The 22,534-nt window shown below is 38.0% G+C and overlaps 1 protein-coding gene across 5 annotated transcripts in view; it reads right to left on the bottom strand.

The window, feature by feature from the left end:
• The window catches only part of SH3D19 (SH3 domain containing 19), a 207,824-nt gene that overhangs the window by 102,541 nt on the left and 82,749 nt on the right, over positions 1-22,534 (bottom strand). For 2 of the 5 annotated variants that reach the window (XM_032246419.1, XM_032246422.1), the window contains exons 1-2: positions 7,512-8,601; positions 5,806-5,845 (exon numbers count right to left, since the gene is read on the bottom strand). Coding sequence is in view for 1 of the 5 variants with exons in the window: in XM_032246418.1 (XP_032102309.1) it covers positions 5,806-5,845 (40 nt within the window). In the remaining 4 variants the exon portion in view is untranslated. Of the gene's footprint in view, positions 1-5,805; positions 5,846-5,926; positions 6,803-7,511; positions 8,602-22,534 lie in introns of those variants that run through there. The other 3 variants (XM_032246420.1, XM_032246423.1, XM_032246418.1) reach the window with 2 other exon arrangements.

Here is a 22,534-nt window from a genome sequence, read left to right as displayed (position 1 = left end):
AGTAATGTTGTTTCTATCATTATCACATGACACAGAACTGTATGGATTCATCTGTGTCTGTGGGCTCTTTAGTCTGTTTCAGCAACCTATTTCTATGTTTGCTGACAAAAAACTGTCTTAATTACTTACAAGAGTACACCTCTCCTCTTTGATCTTCAAAACTGCCTTGGTTAGACTTGCTCTTCCTTATAAATTTTAGAATCACTTTGCTGAATTTCCATTTTCTTACTTCTATGATTTTCAGTGAAATTTCATTTAATTTTATGAATGGATATCAAAGGGGATTATAACAGGTGGTTGTAAGAAGGCTTTAGGGAGGCCAAGATTCAAATGACAATTTTTGAGAAATAGATTTAAGGTTCTTTGTTTTGCTGGCTATTTTTGTGCTGTAAAATGTTTCCTTGTAGTAGGTAAAACATTTGAGATAAATTAGCTGGTAATTCAGACCCCTAAGTCATTAAGATCTATTATTTAGAGCTGGTGGGGTGGTAGAAAGAGCTCTTAATTTTCTACTTGTGGCACTGACTGCCATAGGGCTTAACATTCTTTATTATCTTTATCTCCTACTTCCCTCTAATTAGTTTCCCAAACTGCCATTCCATGGTATTTTTTTCTAGATGTTATTAATAGCTATGTCTGGGAAAAGAAGTTATAAATTCAAATAAATTTTTAAACAGGTGTGTAGTATTGCTCTCACTTAGAGTTTTATAATGTACTTGAATGTATCAAAGACCGAGGAGTATCACAGTAAAGAAATATGTCTAATTTTGTTTAACTTGCCATTTGACAAACTCTTCTGTATATTAACACTTATTTCTTGGCATACTGATTAATAACCTACAGAACAGAGTTCTATGGGACATCAATTTGGGAAATGGTGTGTTTAGACTGATAAGGCTGACACAAGAACAACTTAGATATTTCTCACATGAATATAGATCAATCTGCAGCAAGCAAATCAACATCAAAACAAAGTAATCAAAAAACACCCAGGATGCCTCTTAAAAAATGCTTAAACAGTGTTTTGTTTTGGTTTTGTTTGGGATCTTAGTGTTGGCCTACATGTGATAAAACTTTTCCTTTAACTTGACAAGAATTATGTTTTCCTTCTTATTTCAGTACTGAAGTGAAAGAACAGGCAGATGCCCCAGATTTATTCACCTCTTACTATGAAAGCTATAGGAGTGCTTGGCCTCTAAAAACACAAACAAGAGAAATGCATTTCTGTTATCGCTGCTGGGCTGAGCCCATCATTCTTGCTGCCGAGTGGCCTGAGGAGAACCAGAAAACATACAGAAATTAAATGACTTTTTGTTTATATTTTCTTCTTTCTGCTCTGTTGATGAAGCAGGTATTAATCTGCTTGATGCACTGCTGGCCTGGCGGGGTAGCCCTGCTGAGCTGAGGATGGCAGGAGAAGAACAGGTCATCGCCATTGTCAGTACGCACCCTGGACAGAAAACGATGGCCTTTGAAAAAACATTCCTCCTTTCTTATAGAGCATCACTCCTTGCTGTTGTAACACACATATCCAATAATAGTTGTGGGCGAGCTTTTGAGAGTCAGGTTCTTACCGATTTGCAAGGGAAAAATACTGACATTTCCCTTTCTCTCCTCAAAATACCTTTGGCATTCATTTATTCAACAAACAGTTATTTATTGTTTATTGTGGGCTAGGCACTCTATTAAGTGCCAGGGTTACTAAGACCAGTAGCACAGTCCTAGAGAACTTAACAGTATAAACAACAGATTAAAGAATACTCAGAATACTTTCCAAATACCCTCAGGAGTACCACAGCACTGCCTAAAATATAACTGTAAAGACTGGGAACTTCACTTTAGCATCAATAGATTCTCAGAGATTGGGAGTCTAAGTCCACAAGAATGGATTCTCCATCAACCTGGAGACTTTTTCTTATTTTCTATTGTATCCTGAGCCAGAATAGAGACTCAAAAGAGATATTTATTGGCTATTAGTGAGCAAGGAGCTGGAGCCATCTAGAATAATGACTTAGCCATGCATGAATCTTCTTGATTTCTATTTCCAGTGCTAGCTTGTTTAGCTTTTCCTTGACAGTATTCCCTCACTGAGTAGCCCATTCCATTTTTGACCAGTTCTGTCAGGAAATTCTTCCTCATTTTGTGCAGAAACACATCCTCCTCCAAGTTCCACCCACAGAGGTGCATTCTGCCCTCTGGGGCTCCCAGGAACACACACACAACAATTCTCTCCATTGTTTCTTTCTATTTTGAAATTTTCATGTCTACAAAAAAGCTGAAGAAACAGTATAACACCTATATGCTTTTCATCTATTCACCAATTATTAATAGTTTCCAATATCTGCTTCTTTATTGCTCATCCTGGGTTTTTTCCCCTGAATTGAGATTTAGTTGCAAACATAAAACTTTATCACCCTTAATACTTTAGCATATATCTCCTAAGAATCACATTCTCCTGCATAATAACATTTCTATTCTACACCTAAAAGAGTAATATTTAATAAAATATCATTTAAAATTAAATCCATGTTTAAATTCTCCCCTCCCCAACCTTTTTTAAAGTTGGGATTTTTCAGTCCTAGATTTTTTTTTTTTAATTCACATATTAGATTTGGTTGTCAGTATCTCTTTGGTCTCTCTCTCGTGTGCACGCAGTGGTGTGATCTTGGCTCACTGTAACCTCCTCCTCCCGGGTTCAAGCAATTCTCCTACCTTAGCCTTATAAGGAGCTGGGATTACAGGCATGCACCACCATGCCCAGTTAATTTTTAGTAGAGATAGGGTTGGCCATCATGTTGGCCAGGCTGGTCTCAAATTCCTGACCTGAAATGATTCACCTGCCTTGGCCTCCCAAGTGCTAGGATTACAGGCGTGAGCCACTGTGCCCGGCCTCTTTGGTCTCTTGTAATCTGGAATGTTCTCCCAGTCTCTCTCTCTTTTTTTTTTTTTTTTTGCTGGGACTACTACATAAGTGTACTGCTTATCTCATGAGTCATAATATACATCTTGATCACTTGATTTAGATGGTGACCACTAGGTCTCTCCATTGAAAAGGTAAATTTTCCCCCGTTGCAATTAAAAACTGATCTAGGGGGTGATATTTTAACAACTTTTCTTTTTTTTTTGAGACGGAGTCTCACTCTGTCACCCAGGCTGGAGTGTGCTGGCATAATCTTGGCTCACTGCAGCCTCTGCCTCCCAGGTTCAAGTGAGTCTCCTGCCTCAGCTTCCCGAGTAGCTGGGACTACAGGCATGTGCCACCATGCCTAGCTAATTTTTGTATTTTTAGTAGAGGTGGGGTTTCATCGTGTTAGCCAGGATGGTCTTGATCTCTTGATCTCGTGATCTGCCCACCTCGGGCTCCTAAAGTGCTGGGATTACAGGTGTGAGCCACCGTCCCCAGCCTTCCCAACTTTTTACAGAAGTTTTAGCTGCCACTGATGATCTTTGCCTGCAACATCTGTTACTTTGAGAATTACAAAATGATTTTCTAAATTCTGTCATTTCTTCTACATGGGATACATTATCGTAATTTTTTTGGATATTCAAATTGCCCCAAAATTTGGCCACTGAAAATCCCTTGAAGCTACCAACTGTCTTTTCAACATGACCCCATTAGCTGGGCACTTCCTAGCTTTCTATCACAACGAGAAGTACAGGATCACCTTGTATTTTCCCCTAACCCAGATCCAGAATCCACTATTCCTCCATGGCCAGGGTTCCTCTTAGTAGGGAACAACATTTATCAGGAAGAATTCTGCTAGTTTCCTCCATGTACCAGCCTCTGGGTGTTTGAAGCCAGTTATCATTTCCATCCCATGCACTTCCCCAAACTTCCATATCTAGGCTAAGTTCTCCCAATTCCTCACACCAGTCTTTCTATGATTTAGCTTTGACTTTTCCCTTCTTTTTCATCTTCCCTGTTCCAACTCAGCTGCTATATTCTAGACCAGTGGCCCCCCAACCTGACTACACATCAGAATCACTGGGGGACTTGTTTAATACACAAATTTTGAGGATTCATTCCAGACTTATTAAATAGAATCTCTGGGGTGGGGCACAGGATTCTGTTTTTCATTTTTTTTAATGTGATATCTATATAACCAATCCACTGCATACTTCAATTTTTCAAGGTCTGTGGACCCTGAATTGAACAGAATATCAAAACTATGGTCTAGAGCTACCACTTTTAGACTGAGTATTAAACTTCTTTCATTGTAATCAAATCAGTACAGACTCTTTTTGGGGGAAGTAGACATAGTGACATAAGATTTTTGATTCATGGTGAATTTATGAAGAACTAAATCCTTCAGACTTTTTCAAACATATTTGTAAGTCACATCCTTATCTTTTTATGTTCCACTGGTGTTTCATTCTAATGATTTGGATTTGTGGCTATTAAAATTCATATTGCTCAGTTCAGTCCAATCTTCAGAATGTCAAAGGTCTTAGGGATCCTGTTTTTATCAAGCTAAGTATTTTTTTACCCTTCCAACTTTTTGTCACCCACAGTTAAGCATGCTGTCAAAGTCCTTTCTCTTACATTGCCTTACTTTTATTTTGAACAGATAAGACAGTGTATTGCTACATTGCCCAGGCTAGTCTTGAACTCCTGGGCTCAAGTGATCCTCTTGCCTCAGCCTCCCAAGTAGCTGGGATTACAGGTGTGAACCACCATGCCTGGCTGCTATTCTTTTTAAGTAACTAAAACAAAACAATCTTACAAACTGTTTAATGATTATGGTGGTAGATACATAATTGTACATGCCTGTCAAAACTAATAAGATTATACACAAAAAAGAATGAATTTTAATATATGTAAATTGTACCTGGAAAAAAAGTCAGTCGGTATTTTAAATACCCAGCTATATTCTTCTCTCAGATTTGGTATCACTAACATTTTGATTGACTATTTTTGCAAAATGCATTGCTATTCTAAAAAATGAAGTTTTTATAGATTGGGTACATTAACAATTTAATGAGTACATTACTTTAACAAGTCCCATAACATAAAATATAAAAAAGGTGGTAGAATGTGGAAAAAGAAATTAATATTAGAAAAATTATAATCTTTCATAGTAGTGGGTTAAAAATATTAAATACAGCCTGTCAGTCCTGCCTACGAGAAGTCAGACAATTTTCCACCTATAAGTTTGACAAGGATTTTTTAATGTGCTCAGTGTTGGAGAAATTCTAGTGAAATATCCTCAGTGTGGTTGGGAGCTTAAGGGATACAACCTTCCTGGCCACTTGAAATACCTAACAAGAACATAAAATAATCCATTTGAATATATACCTATACATATAATCTAAAAGTCTAGAAAGAAATGTACCAAAATTTAAGCAATAGCCAGCCGTCTCTGGCTGATGGACGGAAGTCTGGGTTTTGTTTTGTTCTGCATTTTTCATGCTTTGTATTTTTAAAATATCTTTTAAATTTCTACAGTGAGCCTATATTAGTTTTATGATTAGGAAAATAGCAATACACACTTAAAAAATACTGGTTAAAGGGAGGGGAGGAAAATAAGTCACAAAAATAAAGAAATGAGAGTAAAGTAATTGTTATAAAGATATATCTGTCACTTATAGGAATTCTCAAAATAAAACATGTTTTCCAGGTAGTCAATAGTTTTATAAGAAATTTTTATTCAGAGAATCAACAAGATTTCCCTTATGAAGCTTCTCTGAATGCCACAGAAGATTCCAATAGACAGTAGCTCTAAAGAGGACACTTATATTGCCTCCAAACCACATTTTTCAAACAAAAAGCTTCATACAGAATTATTGGATAGTGTAAATTCATACCTTGAAGAACGATGTTCTGGTTTATTTCGCTCGTTGCGATCTGTGGAGAAAGAAGATGGTTACATGTCAAAATGTTCTTTCAAAGCTCTGGAAAGAAGTTTTTAAATACTAGCTACTATACCATGAGATTTCACAAAGGACTGTTCAAAGGTAGTTTTGTCTTCCTAAGTATAAGGCTCTTCATCACTTTTGAGAGGATTTGCCTGACAGAGGTAGAAAAGACTCAACGAAGAACAGGCATAAAAACTTTTTCTGGTTAAAGTCATCTACTCGGAAAACGTATCCTTACATGTATTATTTCATTTTAAAAGGTCTTTCCTGTGCTAAACACTTTGCTAAAACTAGAAGAGATTTAGCTAAGGAAAGAAAGCAAGGAAACTGCAAAGCCACAGATTACTCAGCTCAAAAAAATCATTCCATGAATCATGGTTGGCAGCAGCTTCTAAGAGGATGGGGAGAGGGGAAAAATGAGCAGTCAGCTACAACATCTGCAAATACTAAGACCAGCACAGCTTCACCCTTAACTATCTATCACCCAGAACATTTCAGAAGTTGAATGTTTCTCCAGTAATTAGATATAATGTGCTCTCTATGTAAAATTTTTGATCGTCACAACTGGGAAGAAGGGAGCTCTCATGAGTAGAAAGCAGGAATGTTGCTAAAGGTCCTACAATGCATAGGGCAGCCCTTTTTATCAAAACAATTATGTCATCCAAAATGTCAGTAGTGCAGAGGTGGAGAAACCCTGCTATAGGGTAAGAAATAAAAGCACAGATGCTTGAACTTTTCAAAAGTGCTTCTCCAGACTGCTGTAAAAGGCTATTAATCAACCTTGAGACTATCATATACAAGAGAAACCACCACAAAACCCACAATTTGTCTTTTTTGAATCTGAGTAACAATTTTCCCCCCACTATATGCTTAAGAATTAAAAATGCAATAAAAGGCCTCAGTGTTATGCAAAAATAAACAATATAAAGCAATATACAAACTACAACATATCCTAAGCAATGATTTTAAGAAAAAATCCTACAAAATACTGTCAAAATACAGTTTTCTATAGTATCTTCTGAATTAATGCTAACAAGATAGAATTTAATGGCAAAGTAAAGATTAGACAGGAATTCTTTTAGTTTTTCCTTAATTTTATTGCTAGTGGAAGAATAAGGATTATGAAACATACTCTAAAACTTCTAGAAAGATATGTGGAAGAAAAAGAATAGGATTTATACAGTTAAATGTATGTAACAATTCTTTCTGAATGAGTTCATAATAAAAAAGAAATGTTTTTCAAAGCCAAAAAGTTAGTACTCATGAAAACACTGTTCTCTGAAAGACTAATAAGTAGAAGGATTCACAAATAAAGCATGTCTGCTTAGATGTAATGCTCTCCAAATACACAATGTTAGCATGTTTCTGGTTCCAATTTCTCTACACTGTGACTTAGTATTACTGCAGCTTTTAAAACTTTTCTGTTTTAACTTGGTTTTACCCCTCCCTTAAATGAAAATATGTTTTCATTTGATGAGTACTAAGATTTTAAAGTCATAGTAATACAAGGCACATTTAAATCATGTTTCTCAATCGTTCTTCTCCAGTTTTTAGCCTGCTAGCTTCGCTACAAAAGTGAAGTAAAATGTCTCAAAATAAAGTCAGAAACTGAATACAGATGAGCTATCCTCATATAACAAAGTAACAACTCTTACCTGTGGCTAAAGTCAAGCTAAAACTCTGTCCAGAACATCATTTGGTGTGGCTGTGATCCTAGTTTGATAGTTTATTTAGTCTGTAGTAGCAAATTTCCCCACTAATCTTCCTAGTGGCACAGCACACAAAAGGAAGGGAGAAACAGAGTCACGATGCATGTAAACAAGACTCAGTATCCAAGGGTTTCCCTCCAGGGCCTGTTCTGATTGGCAGATGTGCTATGACCAGTCTGCACAGCTGGAATGTGGCCACTCAGGAAGCAAATGGCTCACAGCTCTCCTTCATTCTTGGTTAAAACAGGAAATTCTGCAGTCATTTTTATACTTTCTGCTCTAAGAAAATATGAATCCCTTCTCATAGCACTTCTCTATTGACCTGGTAATTAAAATTCAAGGAAATACTTGATTATCTGCTGGAGGAAATTTTAAACATTTCTCCCCAAATTCACTGTTAGTGTTATCTGTGTTACATTCCTGTGTAAATATGGATATACAGTACTTATAAAATGCTACTCCTAAGAACTCATACAGTTGATAATTTGAGGGTAAGGGTAAATTATCCATTATTCACAATATTTCCCATCCCTCACCTCTTGACAATGAAAAACAAATTAAAACACATGTTCTTGATCTTTTCCCTCAAAGTATACAAATATTTGGATTTCCCATTTTGACACATAGCCATCTTTTAGCTTAAATACATACAAATATGTGGGGTGTGTGTTGTATATCTGTGTGTCTTATATACTTATACTTTTTCATATACTTAACATTTTAAATAAAGTAATTTTCATGATAGTCAAGATTACTGTGCAATTGTCAAGAAATATATTAGTGGAAATGATAAGTTCTTGGCAAAATAATAAGTGGTTATTATTTTGGTCCAAAAGCCAAGACTGAACAAAACAAATCACTGAGGGTGGATTCAGAATCTGCTTTTTTGCCAACAAAACAGTTGGATAAAATCCCTTAAGAATGAGAACAGATCTATAGCAAACATGGAAATTTAATCTTGGCTATATATAGTGCTTTAAGTGTATGGATTTTATTTCAAATCAAATACTCTTCAGCACATTCTTCCGATTTTTTCTTTTCTTCCTTTTTTTTTGAGACAAGGTTTTGCTCTGTACTCCAGGCTGGAATGTGGTGGTTCAATCACAGCTCGCTGCAGCCTTCAGCTCCTGGGCTCCAGTGATCCTCCCACCTCAGCCACAAGTAGTTGAAGTAGCTGAAGTAGTTAGGATTACAGGCACATGCCACCATGTCCAGCTAATTAAAATTTTTGTTGTTGCTGTTGAGACAGGGTCTCCCTATTTTGCCCAGGCTAGTCTCAAACTTCTGGACTCAAGGGATCCTCCTGCCTTGGCCTCCCAAAGTGTTGGGATTACAGGTATGAGCCACCGTGTTCAGCCTTCCAATTTTTTTTGAGTTTCTAATTTTCAAATAATTGGGGGAGGATATTTCTAAAGGTTTCCTGAACTTCTGCATATTTAGAAATCATATGAATTACTTTCTAGCCCAAAGTCTCACCATTTCTATACAAAAAGTTATTAAAAATAAAATGCCTTAACTCTAAAATTTGCCAAATGCTGCACATTTGCTGTGGATAATATACTTATTCCAGGTTCCCACCCAGCAGAGCACGATGGTTTAGGTCACTCAAAGACCAGCGGTACATTCTCAGTGTGATGGTAAGCATGGCTGGGTAACCATGTAATGGTTTTGTAGGTATGTATATCTTTCTTACATACACAGACCCCTACCTCTTGCATTCCTTGTCCCTCTCATCCATGCTTCATGGTTAATAAAGCTAACTGAGCAATGGAAGAGTACTCTGTAAGCAGAACAAAAACAGAAAAAGAGGCAGAGGCTGTATGCGGTGGCTCACGCCTGTAATCCCAGCACTTTGGGAGGCCACGGTGGGCAGATCACCCAAGGTCAGGAGTTCGAGACCAACCTGGCCAACATGACAAAATCCCATCTCTACCAAAAATACAAAACATTAGCTGGGTGTGGTGGTGCACGCCTGTAATCCCAGCTACTCAGGGGGCTGAGGTGGGAGGATCACTTGAGCCCGGGAGACAAAGGTTACAGTGAGCTGAAATTGTGCCATTGCATTCCAGCCTGGGTGCCAGAGTGAGACTCTGTCTCAAACAAAACAAAAAACAAAAACAAAACAAGGCGGAGCTGGCACAAAGACTGTTGGTTGTGTGTGTATAAATGCTGTGGGGGAGATGTGTGTGAAGGATGCGATGGGAGGACCCATGGTATGTCAAGAGGACTGAAGAACACTTTCATGGGTCAAGGACTCCATGTAAGAACTCCAGATTATCCGCATTTTCCTTTCATGTCAACTTGGTTCTACGTAATCTAGACACACGATTCCAATGTTTATGTATTTAGGTGTTATATCACTTATATAGAAATGGGCCCCTGTTCTGGCAGGGACAGATTTTGGGTCTGGTTATCCAGATCCTACTGATGTGGAACCATTCAGGGTGATTCTAACTCTAAAAACACTTTGAAATAGAGATGACAAAAATGCAAATGTCATCTTTGCTTTGATTAAAACTAAGAAGAACAGCCAACTTGGAACTTATTAGAATCTGTTGTAAGACATTTAGGCTTTGATGATTTAGCTTTGATCACTTAACTGGAGAGAAAAATCAAATCCCATTGGGTAGGGACTTACTTTACTAACTCAAGTTGGAAATGAAAGGCCTGAAATCATTCTTTGAAATTAGGGGGAAGGCTCAGCCTACATGAATGAATTTATACAGATATACTCACAATGGAGTAAAAACTGGTTTAAAGTGAGTCTATCTTATACGTCATATTGGCATACCAAAATTCTTTAGCAGGAGCATTACCAATGAAGACATTCTGTAGCAAACTCCCAAGCATTACTGTTAAGTTCCAGCTTAGGAGTATATATAGCATATGTTATTTTTAAAATGTGGATGAACCCTACATAAACCCTTTGTGCCATTAACTAAAGGTTCCTTGGGGCTGAAAAGGAAATATTTGTAGTAGCAATGTCATTACATCTTTACTTATGACAAGCAGAATAAATAAAACAACAACTCATCCATTATAAGGCAAAAGATACCCAGGGTTCATAAATCTTACTCTGGCGATTCTTTAAAAGATTGCAAAACTGATTCCAAACAAGTAGAATGTGGATGGTATTTTATTTATCAGATATCAGAATTTCAAATACTTTTCTAAAAACTTTAGATGGTTCTTATATTTGGGCAGAGAAAACTGCAAATATGTGTATTTGCAGTCTTTTTCAAGTGTATATATACATATATAGTTTAAATATATATACTTGAAAAGAAGGCAGTGCTCATTCTGCAAAGTTACTGACACCAACTAATACCAATCCACCTCCACTTTCTGTTTGATGGCCTTGTTTCGGTGTGTCTCAAAGCTATTTTTATTTACATCTGAGATTCCCACAGTGATGGTCTATTGTTCTTTAAATGACAGGTTTTCAGTAAATATATGCTCAACTAACACACTGTTGAACTCAAGTAAGAAAGTTCCTACTCTCCTGGTTAAAAAAGCCAAGAAATTAAAGAGGGTCTCTGTTAGTTACCAATGCAGAGGAGAAATAAGACGTATTACAGAGAAGTTTACATGGCTGCTGCCGCCCAGGCTTCTATGGGTAAGTGAGAAAGTGTGGTCTACAGCACTATCAATACTGACACCTTTCATTAATTAAAGTGTGCAAATTCATTAAAATGCAGTACTCTAAATACCCAGGAAGGGAAGAATTGGAGATGGAAAGGAAGTTTTTTCAATAAAGAATTTATGCTTTGGCTGGGTGTGGTGGCTCATGCCTTAATCCCAGCACTTTTGGAGGCTGTGGTGGGTGGATCACTTGAGATCAGGAGTTCAAGACCAGGGTGGCCAACATGGCGAAACCCTATCTCTACTAAAAATACAAAAATTAGCTGGACATGGTCTTGCACACCTGTAATCCCAGCTACTCGGGAGCCTGAGGAAGGAGAACTGCTTGAACCTGGGAGGCAGAGATTGAAGTGAGCCAAGATTGTGCCACTGCACTGCGGCCTGTGGGATGAAGCAAGACTCTTTCAAAAAAAAAAAAAAGAATTCATGTTTCAACAAAGTAGCAGACTGTCTCTGGAATGTTTTTTCCTTACCATGCCCTCTGTTTTTACCCTAATTTTAGGTTCTTATCAGCAATTGTCTGGACTCTTATGTCCTGACTGGATTTTCTGGCCCCAGTTTCTTCCCCTCCAACCCAATCATATTGCTGGCCAAATAAATCTAGGCCTCAGAAAAACTATAAATCACTTAGATCTTGAGAGGATTAAATGAGATAATGCCAGGGACATTCTAGCACCCTGCCTGTTCACTTAAGCACACCATAAATGTCATCTGCCATCATGTTGTTAAAAGGCCAGCTATTAACTAGTTGTAGCAAATGATACTGCACTGTAGTGACTGTACAAGTTATTTAACCTCCCTAAGCCTCAGTTTTCTCATCTACAAAATAGTGGAAAATACTATCCTTATGGAGCTTTTATGAGAATAAGTAAATTAAAGGGTCTGAAAGGTTTAGCTCAATATCTAGACCATCAATTCTATGACTCTAATTCTGTTACTACCGCTCTTATAATATCTTTAATGCATGGCTCAAGAACCACCTTCTCCATGAAGCTGTCTCTGATTCCTCTTTCTCTTCAGCATCCTTGTATTCATTTCTTATTGCCACTGTACTAAATTACCACAAATTTAGCCACTTAAGACAACAAAAATGTATTATCTTAGCGCTCTAGAGGCCTGAAGTCAAAATGAGTCTCACTAGACCCATTAATGCAGGGATCCCCAGCCCCTCGGCCATGGACCAGTACTAGTCCTTGGCCTGTTAGGAACTGGGTCGCATGGCAGGAAGTGGTGAGAATTACTGCCTGAGCTCTGCCTCCTGTCAGATCAGCATTGGCACTAGATTTTTTTTTTTTTTTTTTCACAAAACATCAAAAAATGAGTATGACAGCAAAATTCTCATGAGAATGCAAGTGGAACAACATCTTAAAAGCAGTGAAAGAAACATTCCAACCTTGAAGACTTTATCCAGTGAAAATATCTTTCAAAAATGAAGATGAATTAATGACTCCCACACTCAAAAGCTGAAAGAATTTATCACCAATAGCTGCATACTCCAAGAAATGTTAGAGGAAGACTTCCAGATAGCAGCAAATAATACAATATGGGAATCTGGATCTGCACAATAGAATGAAAAGCACTGTGGCAACTATATGGGTAAATATATGTTTTCTCTTGTAATTCAAATATTTTCTTTTTCTTTTCTTTTTTTTTTTAGAGGAAGAAAGAGAGAAAGAAAGAGAAAGGAAAAAAAAGAAAAAGAAAAAAAAAGAATGAAAGAGAGAAAGAAAGAGGAAGAGGAAGAGGGAGAGAGAACAGGGGTGTTAGGTGTTGCTTTACTGCCCAGGCTAGAATGCAGTCTAAAAATGGGTATGCCTGTAATTGTGTTTAATAATAGAGACATAAAAAAAAATGAGGGAAGGAAATAACTAACAAGCAGCCAACCAATATTTCATTTAAACCTATAAATAGGTGTGATGTGGTACTGATAAGAGTGTATATTTTGTGTATTTAAAGTGGAGAGTTCTATAAATGTTAATTAAGTCTACTTGTTCCGGATCTGAGTTCAAGTCCTGGATATCGGTGTTAACTTTCTGTCTCATTGATCTGTCTAATATTGATGTTGAAGTCTCCCACTATTATTGTGTGGGAGTCCAAGTCTCTTTATAAGTCTTATATATCTGGGTATTCCTGTATTGGGTGCATATATTTTTAGGATCTTTAGCTCTTCTTGTTACATTGATCCTTTTATCATTATGTAATATCCTTCTTTGCTTCTTTTGATCTTTGCTGCTTTAAAGTCTATTTTATCAGCAAAAATTGTACCTCCTGCTATTTATTTATTTTTGCTCTCCATTTGGTTGGTAAATTTTTCTCCATCCCTTTGTTTTGAGTCTTTGTGTATCCTTACATGTGAGATGGATCTGGATGTACCATACCAATGGGTCTTGGCTTTTTTTGCCTGTCTGTGTCTTTGGATTGGGGGATTTAGTCAATTTAAATTTAGAATTAATAACAATATATGTGAGTTTGATATTGCCATTTAATGTTAGCTGGCTGTTTTGCCCATTAGTTGATGCAAGTTCTTAATTATGTTGATGTTCTATATTTTTTGGTATTTTTTAGAAAGGCTGATACTAGTTGTTCCTTTCTATTTGTAGTGGTTCTTTCAGAAGCTCTTGTACAGCAGGCCTGGTGGTGATGAAATCTCTGAGTGCTTGCTTGTTCACAAAAGATTTTATTTTTCCTTCGCTTATGATGCTTAGTTTGGCTAGATGTAAAATTCTGGGTTGAAAGTTCTTTTCTTTAAGGATGTTGAATATTGGCCCCCACTCTCTTCTGTCTTGTAGGGTTTCTGCTGAGAGATCTGCTGTGAGTCTGATAGGCTTCCCTATATGGGTAACCTGACCTTTCTCTCTGGCTGCCCTCAGTATTTTCTCTTTCATTTCAACCCTGGTGAATCTGGCGATTATGTGCCTTGAGGTTGGTCTTCTTGAAGAATATCTTTGTGGTGTTCTCTGTATTACCTGGAGTTGAATATTGTCCTGCCTTGCTAGGTTGGGAAAGTTTTCCTGAATAATATCCTGAAGCGTACTTTCCAGCTTGGATTGATTCTCTTCGTCACATTCAGGTACACCTATCAAACGTAGATTAGGTCTTTTCACATAGTCCCATGTTTCTTGGAGACTTTGCTCATTCTTTTTTATCCTTTTTTCTCTAATCTTGTCTTTTTGTTTTATTTCATTACGTTGGTCTTCGACTTCTGATATCTTTTCTTCTGCTTGATCAATTCGACTGTTAAAACTTGTGCATAGTTCGCGAAGTTCTCGTGTTGTGTTTTTCAGCTCCATTTAATTCACTTATATTCCTCTCAAAATTGTGTGTTATTGTTAACATTTCATCAAACCTTTTTTCAAAGTTCTTAGTTTCTTTGCATTGGGTTAGAACAAGTTCTTTTAATTCCCAGAAGTTTCTTATCATCCACTTTTTAAAGCCTGCTTCTGCTAATGGAACACAGTCTTTCTCCATCAGGGCTTGTTCCGTTGCTGATGAGGAACTGTGATCCCCTGTAGGGGGAGAGGTGTTCTGATTTTGGGTATTCTCAGCCTTTTTAGGCTGGTTTCTTCCCTTCGTTATAGATTTATCCATCTGTGGTCTTTATAATTACCGTCTTTATAGTTGGGTTTCTGAATGATTCCCGGCGCTAAAATCTGAGCAACCCCTGCGCCGGCCAAAACAGCGGCTTTAAGATTGATGGTGCTTTTCTGACTCTGCACCAAGAACCACCGCATCAAGGCAGCGGCAAAACCGCCTAACCGGCCTCAAGAGTCGCGCTGGCGATCCATGGGGCTCCTCCGCTGGGAATCTCCCGGTGCGTGAGCAACAAAACTTGATCTGAAAGTGTGGCATCCTCTCGTTCTCTGCGCTTTCAGTGGGAGCTACAATCCCGAGCTGCTAGTGATCAGCCATCTTGGATCTCTCTCCAGCACTAGATTCTCATAGGAGCGTGAACCCTATTGTGAACTGTACATGTGATAGATCTAGATTTTGTGCTTATTATGAGAATCTAATGTCTGATGATCTGTCACTGTCTCCCATCACCCTCAGATGGGACCATCTAATTGCAAGAAAACAAGCTCAGGGCTCCCACTGATTCTACATTATGGTGAGTGGTATAATTATTTCATTATACATTACAATGTAATAATAACAGAAATAAAGTACACAATAAATGTAATGCACTTGAATCATCCCGAAACCTGCCCCCTGCACCTGGTCCATGGAAAAACAATCTTCCATGAGACTAGGCCCTGGTGCCAAAAAGGTTGAGTACCACTGCATTAAGGTGTTTGCTGGGCTACATTCCCTTTGGATGCTCTAGGAGAGAATCCATTTTCTTGCCTTTCGCAGCTTCCTGAAGTCACCCGCATTCCTTGGCTTGTTGTCCTTTCCTCCAACAGTATAGCATTAAAAAATCTCTTTCTGACTCTGGTTTCTTCATCTACCTCCCTCTTCTACTATAAAGGACTCTTCTGATGACACTGGGTCCACCATGATAATCCAGAATAATCTCCCTATGTCAAATTGATTCACAACCTTAATACTTCTTTGCCATGGAAATGTGACATATTTGCAGGTTCCAGGGATTACGATGTGGACATCTTTGTGGGGAGGGGAATAGCATCATTCTGCCTAATGTACCCTATCTGAACTCTCAGGCTATCCATCCATACCACTCACTTAACAGTAAGCACATGATAGGGTACATTGCTATTTGGTTTTGGGCATGTGTCTGTCCCCTTAATCTATGCAGTGTCTGATGTAGGCAGGGTCTCTGTCTTAGACTCTGCTTCACAGTCAGCCCTCTGTAAATGTTTGTTTGTAATGGCACTATCCAATGCCCTTCCATTTCCTTTTCTGCCCTGTATCCTTTATGCTGTAGTTGGTTGATGGATATATCTAATATTGCTGTAAAATGATGTGTCTTAAGAATTCCCATAGGTTTTTTGACTTTTTATAAATACAACAGTGATTTTAGTGTCATCTTTCTCCTAAAACAATTCACATTTGGTCTATTCTTCTGCTCAACATAGCCCTCGCCAAAACAAACCACACATAGGAAAAACTAAGGCACATTTGAACTGGAAAAGAAACCAGTTATTTGGTGACAGGCTGCTAATTCTTTTTAATAGTTCTTCAAAATGGCTCAAATGAATCATTTTGATTGTTGAATTCAACTGACTATTGAATTAGGCTTTTTATGATTTGGGGTTCTTATGTTAGTCATTTCAGAGATGAAAAATCAAAGCTACCATCTGCATTGCCCCTTTTGGTAGAGAACTTGGTAGAGACTTCAGGAAAATGAACATTTAGTCAGTGTCAGTCAGGTCCTGGGAAGTATGGCAGGGAGGGGAGCAGCAAGGGAAGCTGGCTTAGAGACAGGGGGTTATCAAACCTTCCTGCTGCTCCCTCCTCAAGCTCCCTAATGATTCTCTTGCCTTAATAGTTACTTTCATACCTCTTTTTGTTATAAAATATCTTTCAGCAAACAAAATTTGTGATTTAAGGAGGGATAAAAAGAAATTTTAGTTAAATATAAATCGCTATTCCCTATCAAATTCAAAATATTAGGCCATTCCTAAGGGTTTTTCTTTCTTTTTTTGGTTTTATTTTCTTTCCAAGCATTTTTTCTCTGTCTGTTTGTTTGTTTTTTGAGACGGGGCTCACTCTGTCACTCAGGCTGGAGTGCAGTGGTACGATCTTGGCTCACTGCAGCCTTGACCTCCTGGGCTCAAGTGATCCTCCCACCTCAGCCTTCCAAACTGCTGAGATTTCAGGCGTGAAACACTGAAAGCAATTTGTTACTAGGTCACTTTCTCAGATTGCCTTTCTTATAGCATGTCTTATTCCAGGTAAAATGTATGGCCCTTATTAACATGGTGAAACCCCATCTATGCTAAAAATACAAAAATTAGCCAGGTGTGGTAGTGTACACCTGGGAGGCTAAGGCATGAGAATTGCTTGAACCTGGGAGGCAGAGGTTGCGGGGAGGTGGAGGTTGCAGTGAGCCAAGATCACGCCTCTGTACTCTAGCCTAGGTAAAAGAGCAAGACTCTGTCTCAAAAAAAAAAAAAAAAAAAAAAAATTCTTACAAAATCAGATTTGGATCAGACTTGGTATCTGGTACCTAAGCATAGACAATATTATCTCATTATCACCATCCACTCCCCCAGGAAACCAAGGTCCCTTTTACAGAGCTTAGTCTTAGTCATCTCCATGTCCAACACCAGGCCTGACCCATAGCCACCACTTCTGAAATGAACTGAACTCCAGCTGCTATAGGGCCAGGCACAGGATCCAAGTGCCAAAGGGAGAGGGAAGCAATGATAAATCAGTCCCCCCTCCAATCCAGTCAGGTCACAAACTTTTTACGATCTTCTAAGATTATATTAATTATATCTTTTCTTTAATTCTATCACTTACATATCTTTGATTTTGCATTGCTTAGGTTAATTTGTACAGAATCACAGGTTACACAAAGAAGGTCAGCACCAATTGCTTACTGTCTCCAGATATCTACTACTGGGGTCTGCCTGCAGTGGAAAATCAATAAATATTTCAGTATGACAATCTACATAGATGTTAAAAGCAGGAACTCTAGGTCAGACAGGCCTTGTTTTGAGTTCTTGCTTCACTACTTATTTATTACCTGAAGGATCGCAACAAAATAATGTCTGTAAGCTTCCATGTCCACATCCGTAAAAGGGGGAATAGTAGTAGTACCCATCTCAACAAATTGAATGAGGATTAAATGAATAAAGGTATATAAACGGTAGTATATTTTCTATGAATAAGTGCTCAATAAACATCTACTATTATGATGATAATATCAGGAATACAGAATATTTAGAAAGTTCACAATATTATGGGCAGAATTATCTAAAAAGTTAATTATCTTTTGTCTACTAGGAATTTCTTAATCTGTAGGATTTTTTTCTTTTTTATTACTGGTCAAGAGGACAGCAATGTACTAATAAATAATTTCTAAACCTTCCCTATTCAATGGTTCAGCCTAATTTTCCTTCTCTTCTTTCCCTTCCCAGTCCTTCTGAACCAGAGGCTATTATGAAAATTAATAAATCTGATTTTCATTTTCCCACTGTAGCCTCTGGCAGAAGTAATAAATAAGCCCTAAAAGTAAGCAGAAGAAGGGAGAAAGAGAGCTAAAAGGCAGACAAGGTAAACTGTACCAACCAGGGATCACCAACCCTTCCATTCTCCCTAATGTCTTCCCCCATTCCTAGTTCATCATGTGAGTTTTAGTCCTCATTGTCATTTTTTAAGACTTAAGAGAAGAGTGCCCAAATGAATTTTCTGAGTAGGATGAATGAGTGGCATAAAGAAAGGAACTAGATAGATTAAATGTAAATTTTTAAATCTATTTATGAAATTACTGGAATCTGCCACCATATTTCAGGATAGTATGGAATTCTTAGACAAGAATACAGAAAACAAAAATAAAAATTATTATTTCAGGTGCCAAAGGACAGATAACATCTCTACACATTGGTTTTCAGCTGTTAAGCATAAAAATAAAGATTTTATTTTCTTTAAAGGGCAAAAGTCCCATTTTTTACTGTCTTCTCTTCCATTAGTTTTGTTTGTGCCACAGAGCTCATAACATAAAGTTATACCTTTGTGTAGCTGACCCTGCAAAATGAACAAATATCAGAAACTGCTGTAACCAAGAGACTTCCTCATGGGCTCCAAAGATCAGGCTCCTCCCTCTCGTACAAGAACACTCAGTTCTGCCAACCTTTTCTACTTGGATGAGTATTCCTCTGATCTGTCTTCAAACTGAGATTTTTAACCACAGTGGGGCAGTCTTGGTCTTTAATCTAGAGTGATTAAAAAATATATATTTTTCTTTTAATCAAGAAAAGGTAAAGCCACAGCCAGGCCTTGACAAACTAACTGAGGATAGGGAAGGTACTCTCTACAACACAACATCTGTTGCAAATTCAAGCCCACCCCTGTCCTTCCTCTCCACTTCATTAACTTCCATCCATACAACACTTTCAAAATGATACAGAAATACAAACAAGGAGAATGTCCAATTGTTTCATTCTATTATTCACTGTGTAGAATGCTTTTAAATTAAGTGCTCAATTCTGACTTTTCATACTTCTAAAGATTCACGGAATTCTTGAGTGAGAAGAGATACCTGGAGACATCTGTCACCTTTAATCTGAAGCCTTATTTGATCTTCCACAGACAGAAATAACGCCCTCCACCCTGACATCTATATGCTCAGTGCTTAGCGCCTATGAGCACTTACCACATTTTAACTCACATTATAATCCTCTTTATGTCTTATTGCTTCCACTATGATAAGGTCCTTTAAGACCTTCCACTATGATAAGGTCCTTTATAGCCCTTGAAATGCCTGGCAGAGTACATCACACAAAATAGGTACAATATAAGTCTCTGTTGTTAAATATACGGGTATGGACCCTCTCCATACCTCTGCAAGCTGGAGGCTGGCTAAGCCAAAAAGCCTCTGTGCTGTTTGTTTTTGTTTCTTTTAGGGGTAGATGTTATTAATTCATAGAGAAGAAACACTGTGCTTACCAAAAGGCTTCAAAAATTTTGTATTCGGAAATAACGCATTTTGAAGTGCTACTTTAGAACTGCAGAATTACTAAAAACATAATATTCATGTAATGAAAAGTGTACTATTTTGGGAGGGTGGGAAGCAATGCGATTATGACAAGGAAGCTACACAAGGGATTCCCTTCTGTATAATAGACATAGACAAAAAGCAATCTAAAAAATACGTTGACAGAATTTTAAAGAACACAAGGCAAAAACACAGACATAGAGGACATAAAAATTAAGAGCCATGAAAAATAGATTCAGGAGGTCCATATTATTCATTCTTTTATACTTCTCCTGAAATGCTAATTCAGCATAAAATTAGATAATACAGCTAATAGAAGGGGTAGCGTGCTCAAAGGTATGAGGACTGAAAAGTTATAAACAGGAGATAAGCTTCCCTGAGACTTTAGTAGATAAATGACCAGAAGGAGATTTATCTTTAGAACATGCTCTAAAATTCTGTTATGAAAAAAACTCTTGGGCCAGTTGCTGTGGCTCATACCTGGAATTCCAGTGCTTTGGGAAGCTGAGGCAGGAGGATCGCTTGGGGCTGGGAGTTTGAGACTAGCTTGGGCAACATAGGGAATCCCTATCTCTACCAAAAAAAAAAATTGTTTTTAAATTAGCTGGGCACAATGGTATGGGCCTGTAGTCCCAGCTACTTGAGAGGAGTCTGAGGTGGGAGGATTCTTTGAATCCAGGAGTTTGAGACCAGCTGGAGTAAGATGGTGAGATCTGGTCTCTACAAAAAAGAAAAATTAAAATATTAGCCAGTCATGGTGGCATGAGCCTGTAGTCCCAGCTACTTGGGAGGCTGAGGCAGGAATTCCCTTGAGCCCAGGAATTCAAGGCTGCAGTGAGCTATGAATGCACTACTGCACTCCAGCCTGAGTGACAATGCAAGAACATGTCTCTTAAGAAAAACACAGTCAAGGGAGATTCATTGTGTGTTTCATAAGCAGAAGATTCTTCACATGAGGCATAATTTCTCAATCATCCTCATCATTGACCAGATGTCACCAAAGCATGAGCAATATCATTGGTATATATTTAATTTTAAGAAGTTACTAAAAATACACACTTCACACCCACTAGGGATACTGTTTTCTCTTCCATTAGTTTTGTTTGTGCCACAGAGCTCATAACATAAAGTTATACCTTTGTGTAGCTGACCCTGCAAAATGAAAAATATCAGAAACTGCTATAACCAAGAGACCCCTTCACTGACTTTATACAATAGGATTATAATGTGAGTCAAATACCCCTTCACACCTACTAGGATGGGTGTGATGAAAAAGACAGATAATATTAATAACAAATGTTGGCCAAGATGTAGAGAAATTAGAACCCTCATACACTGCTGGTGGGAATGTGAAATGGTACAGTTGCTTTCGAAAACAGTCTGGCAATTGCCAAAAAGTTAAACATGGAATTATTATATGACTTATAAATTCTACTCAGGTTTATACTCAAGAGAAATAAAAACATGTCTATACAAAATCCTGTACACAAATGTTCATAGTAGCATTATTCATAATAGCCAAAAAATGAAAACAACTCCAAAATCCATCAACCGGTGATGGATAAAATGTGGTATAGCCATACAATGGAATGTCATTTAGCAAGAAAAAGGAATGAAGTACTGGTCCATGCCACACATGGATAACCCCTGAAAACATTAAGTAAAAGAAGCCAGCCGGCCGGGCGCAGTGGCTCACACTTGTAATCCCAGCACTTTGAGAGACTGAGGCGGGCAGATCACGAGGTCAGGAGTTCAAGACCAGACTGGCCAACATGGTGAAACCCTGTCTTTACTAAAAAATACAAAAATTGGCTGGGCATGGTGGTGGGTGCCTCTAATCCCAGCTACTTGGGAGGCTGAGGTAGGAGAATTGCTTGAACCAGGACCTGGGAGGCAGAGGTTGCAGTGAGCCAAGATCGTATCACTGCACTCCAGCCTGGGCTAACAGAGTGAGACTCCATCTCATTAAAAAAAAAAAAAAAAAAAAAAAAAAAGGGGCAGCCAGTTGTGGTGGCTCATGACTGTAAGCCCAACATGTTGCGAGGCTGAGGTGGGAGGATTGCCTTAGCCCAGGAGTTCAAGACCAGCCTGGGTAAGGCGGTGAGACCTGATCTCTTAAAAAAAAAGAAAAATTAAAAAATTAGTTAGCCAGCCATGGTGGTACATGCCTGTAGTCCCAGCTACTCAGAAGGCTGAGGCAGGAGGATTCCTTGAGCCCAGAAATTTAAGGTAGCAGTGAGCTATGATTGTGCCACTGCACTCCAGCCTGGCTTACAAAGCAAGACCCTATCTCTCTAAATAAATAAAATAAATAAATAAATAAATAAATGAGTCACAAGATACCACGTTATGTAATTCCATTTATATGAAATGTCTAGAATAAATAGGTCTATTTATAGAGACAGAAAGTATTATAGATTAGTGGTTGTCTAGAGTTGAAGGGCATAAGGGGTAAAGGCTAAAGCATTCAGGTTTCTTTATGGATTATGAAAACGTTCTAAAATTGATTATGGTGATGACTGCACAACTCTGTGAATACACTAAAATCCACTTACTTACTTTATTTATTTAGTTAATTTATTTGAGATAGGGACTCATTATGTTGCCCAGGCTGGTCTTGAACTCCTAGGCTCAAGTGATCCTCCCATCTTGGCCTCCCAAAGTGTTAGGATTACAGGTGTAAGTCACCATGCCCAGCTGAACTGTA

Source organism: Sapajus apella, unplaced genomic scaffold (assembly GCF_009761245.1).
Source record: "Sapajus apella isolate SASKATOON/1434 unplaced genomic scaffold, GSC_monkey_1.0 scaffold61, whole genome shotgun sequence".
Classification (NCBI taxonomy): domain Eukaryota; kingdom Metazoa; phylum Chordata; class Mammalia; order Primates; family Cebidae; genus Sapajus; species Sapajus apella.
The sequence above is the reverse complement of the archived record's forward strand: the minus strand, read 5'-3'. Positions and strand labels throughout refer to the sequence as shown.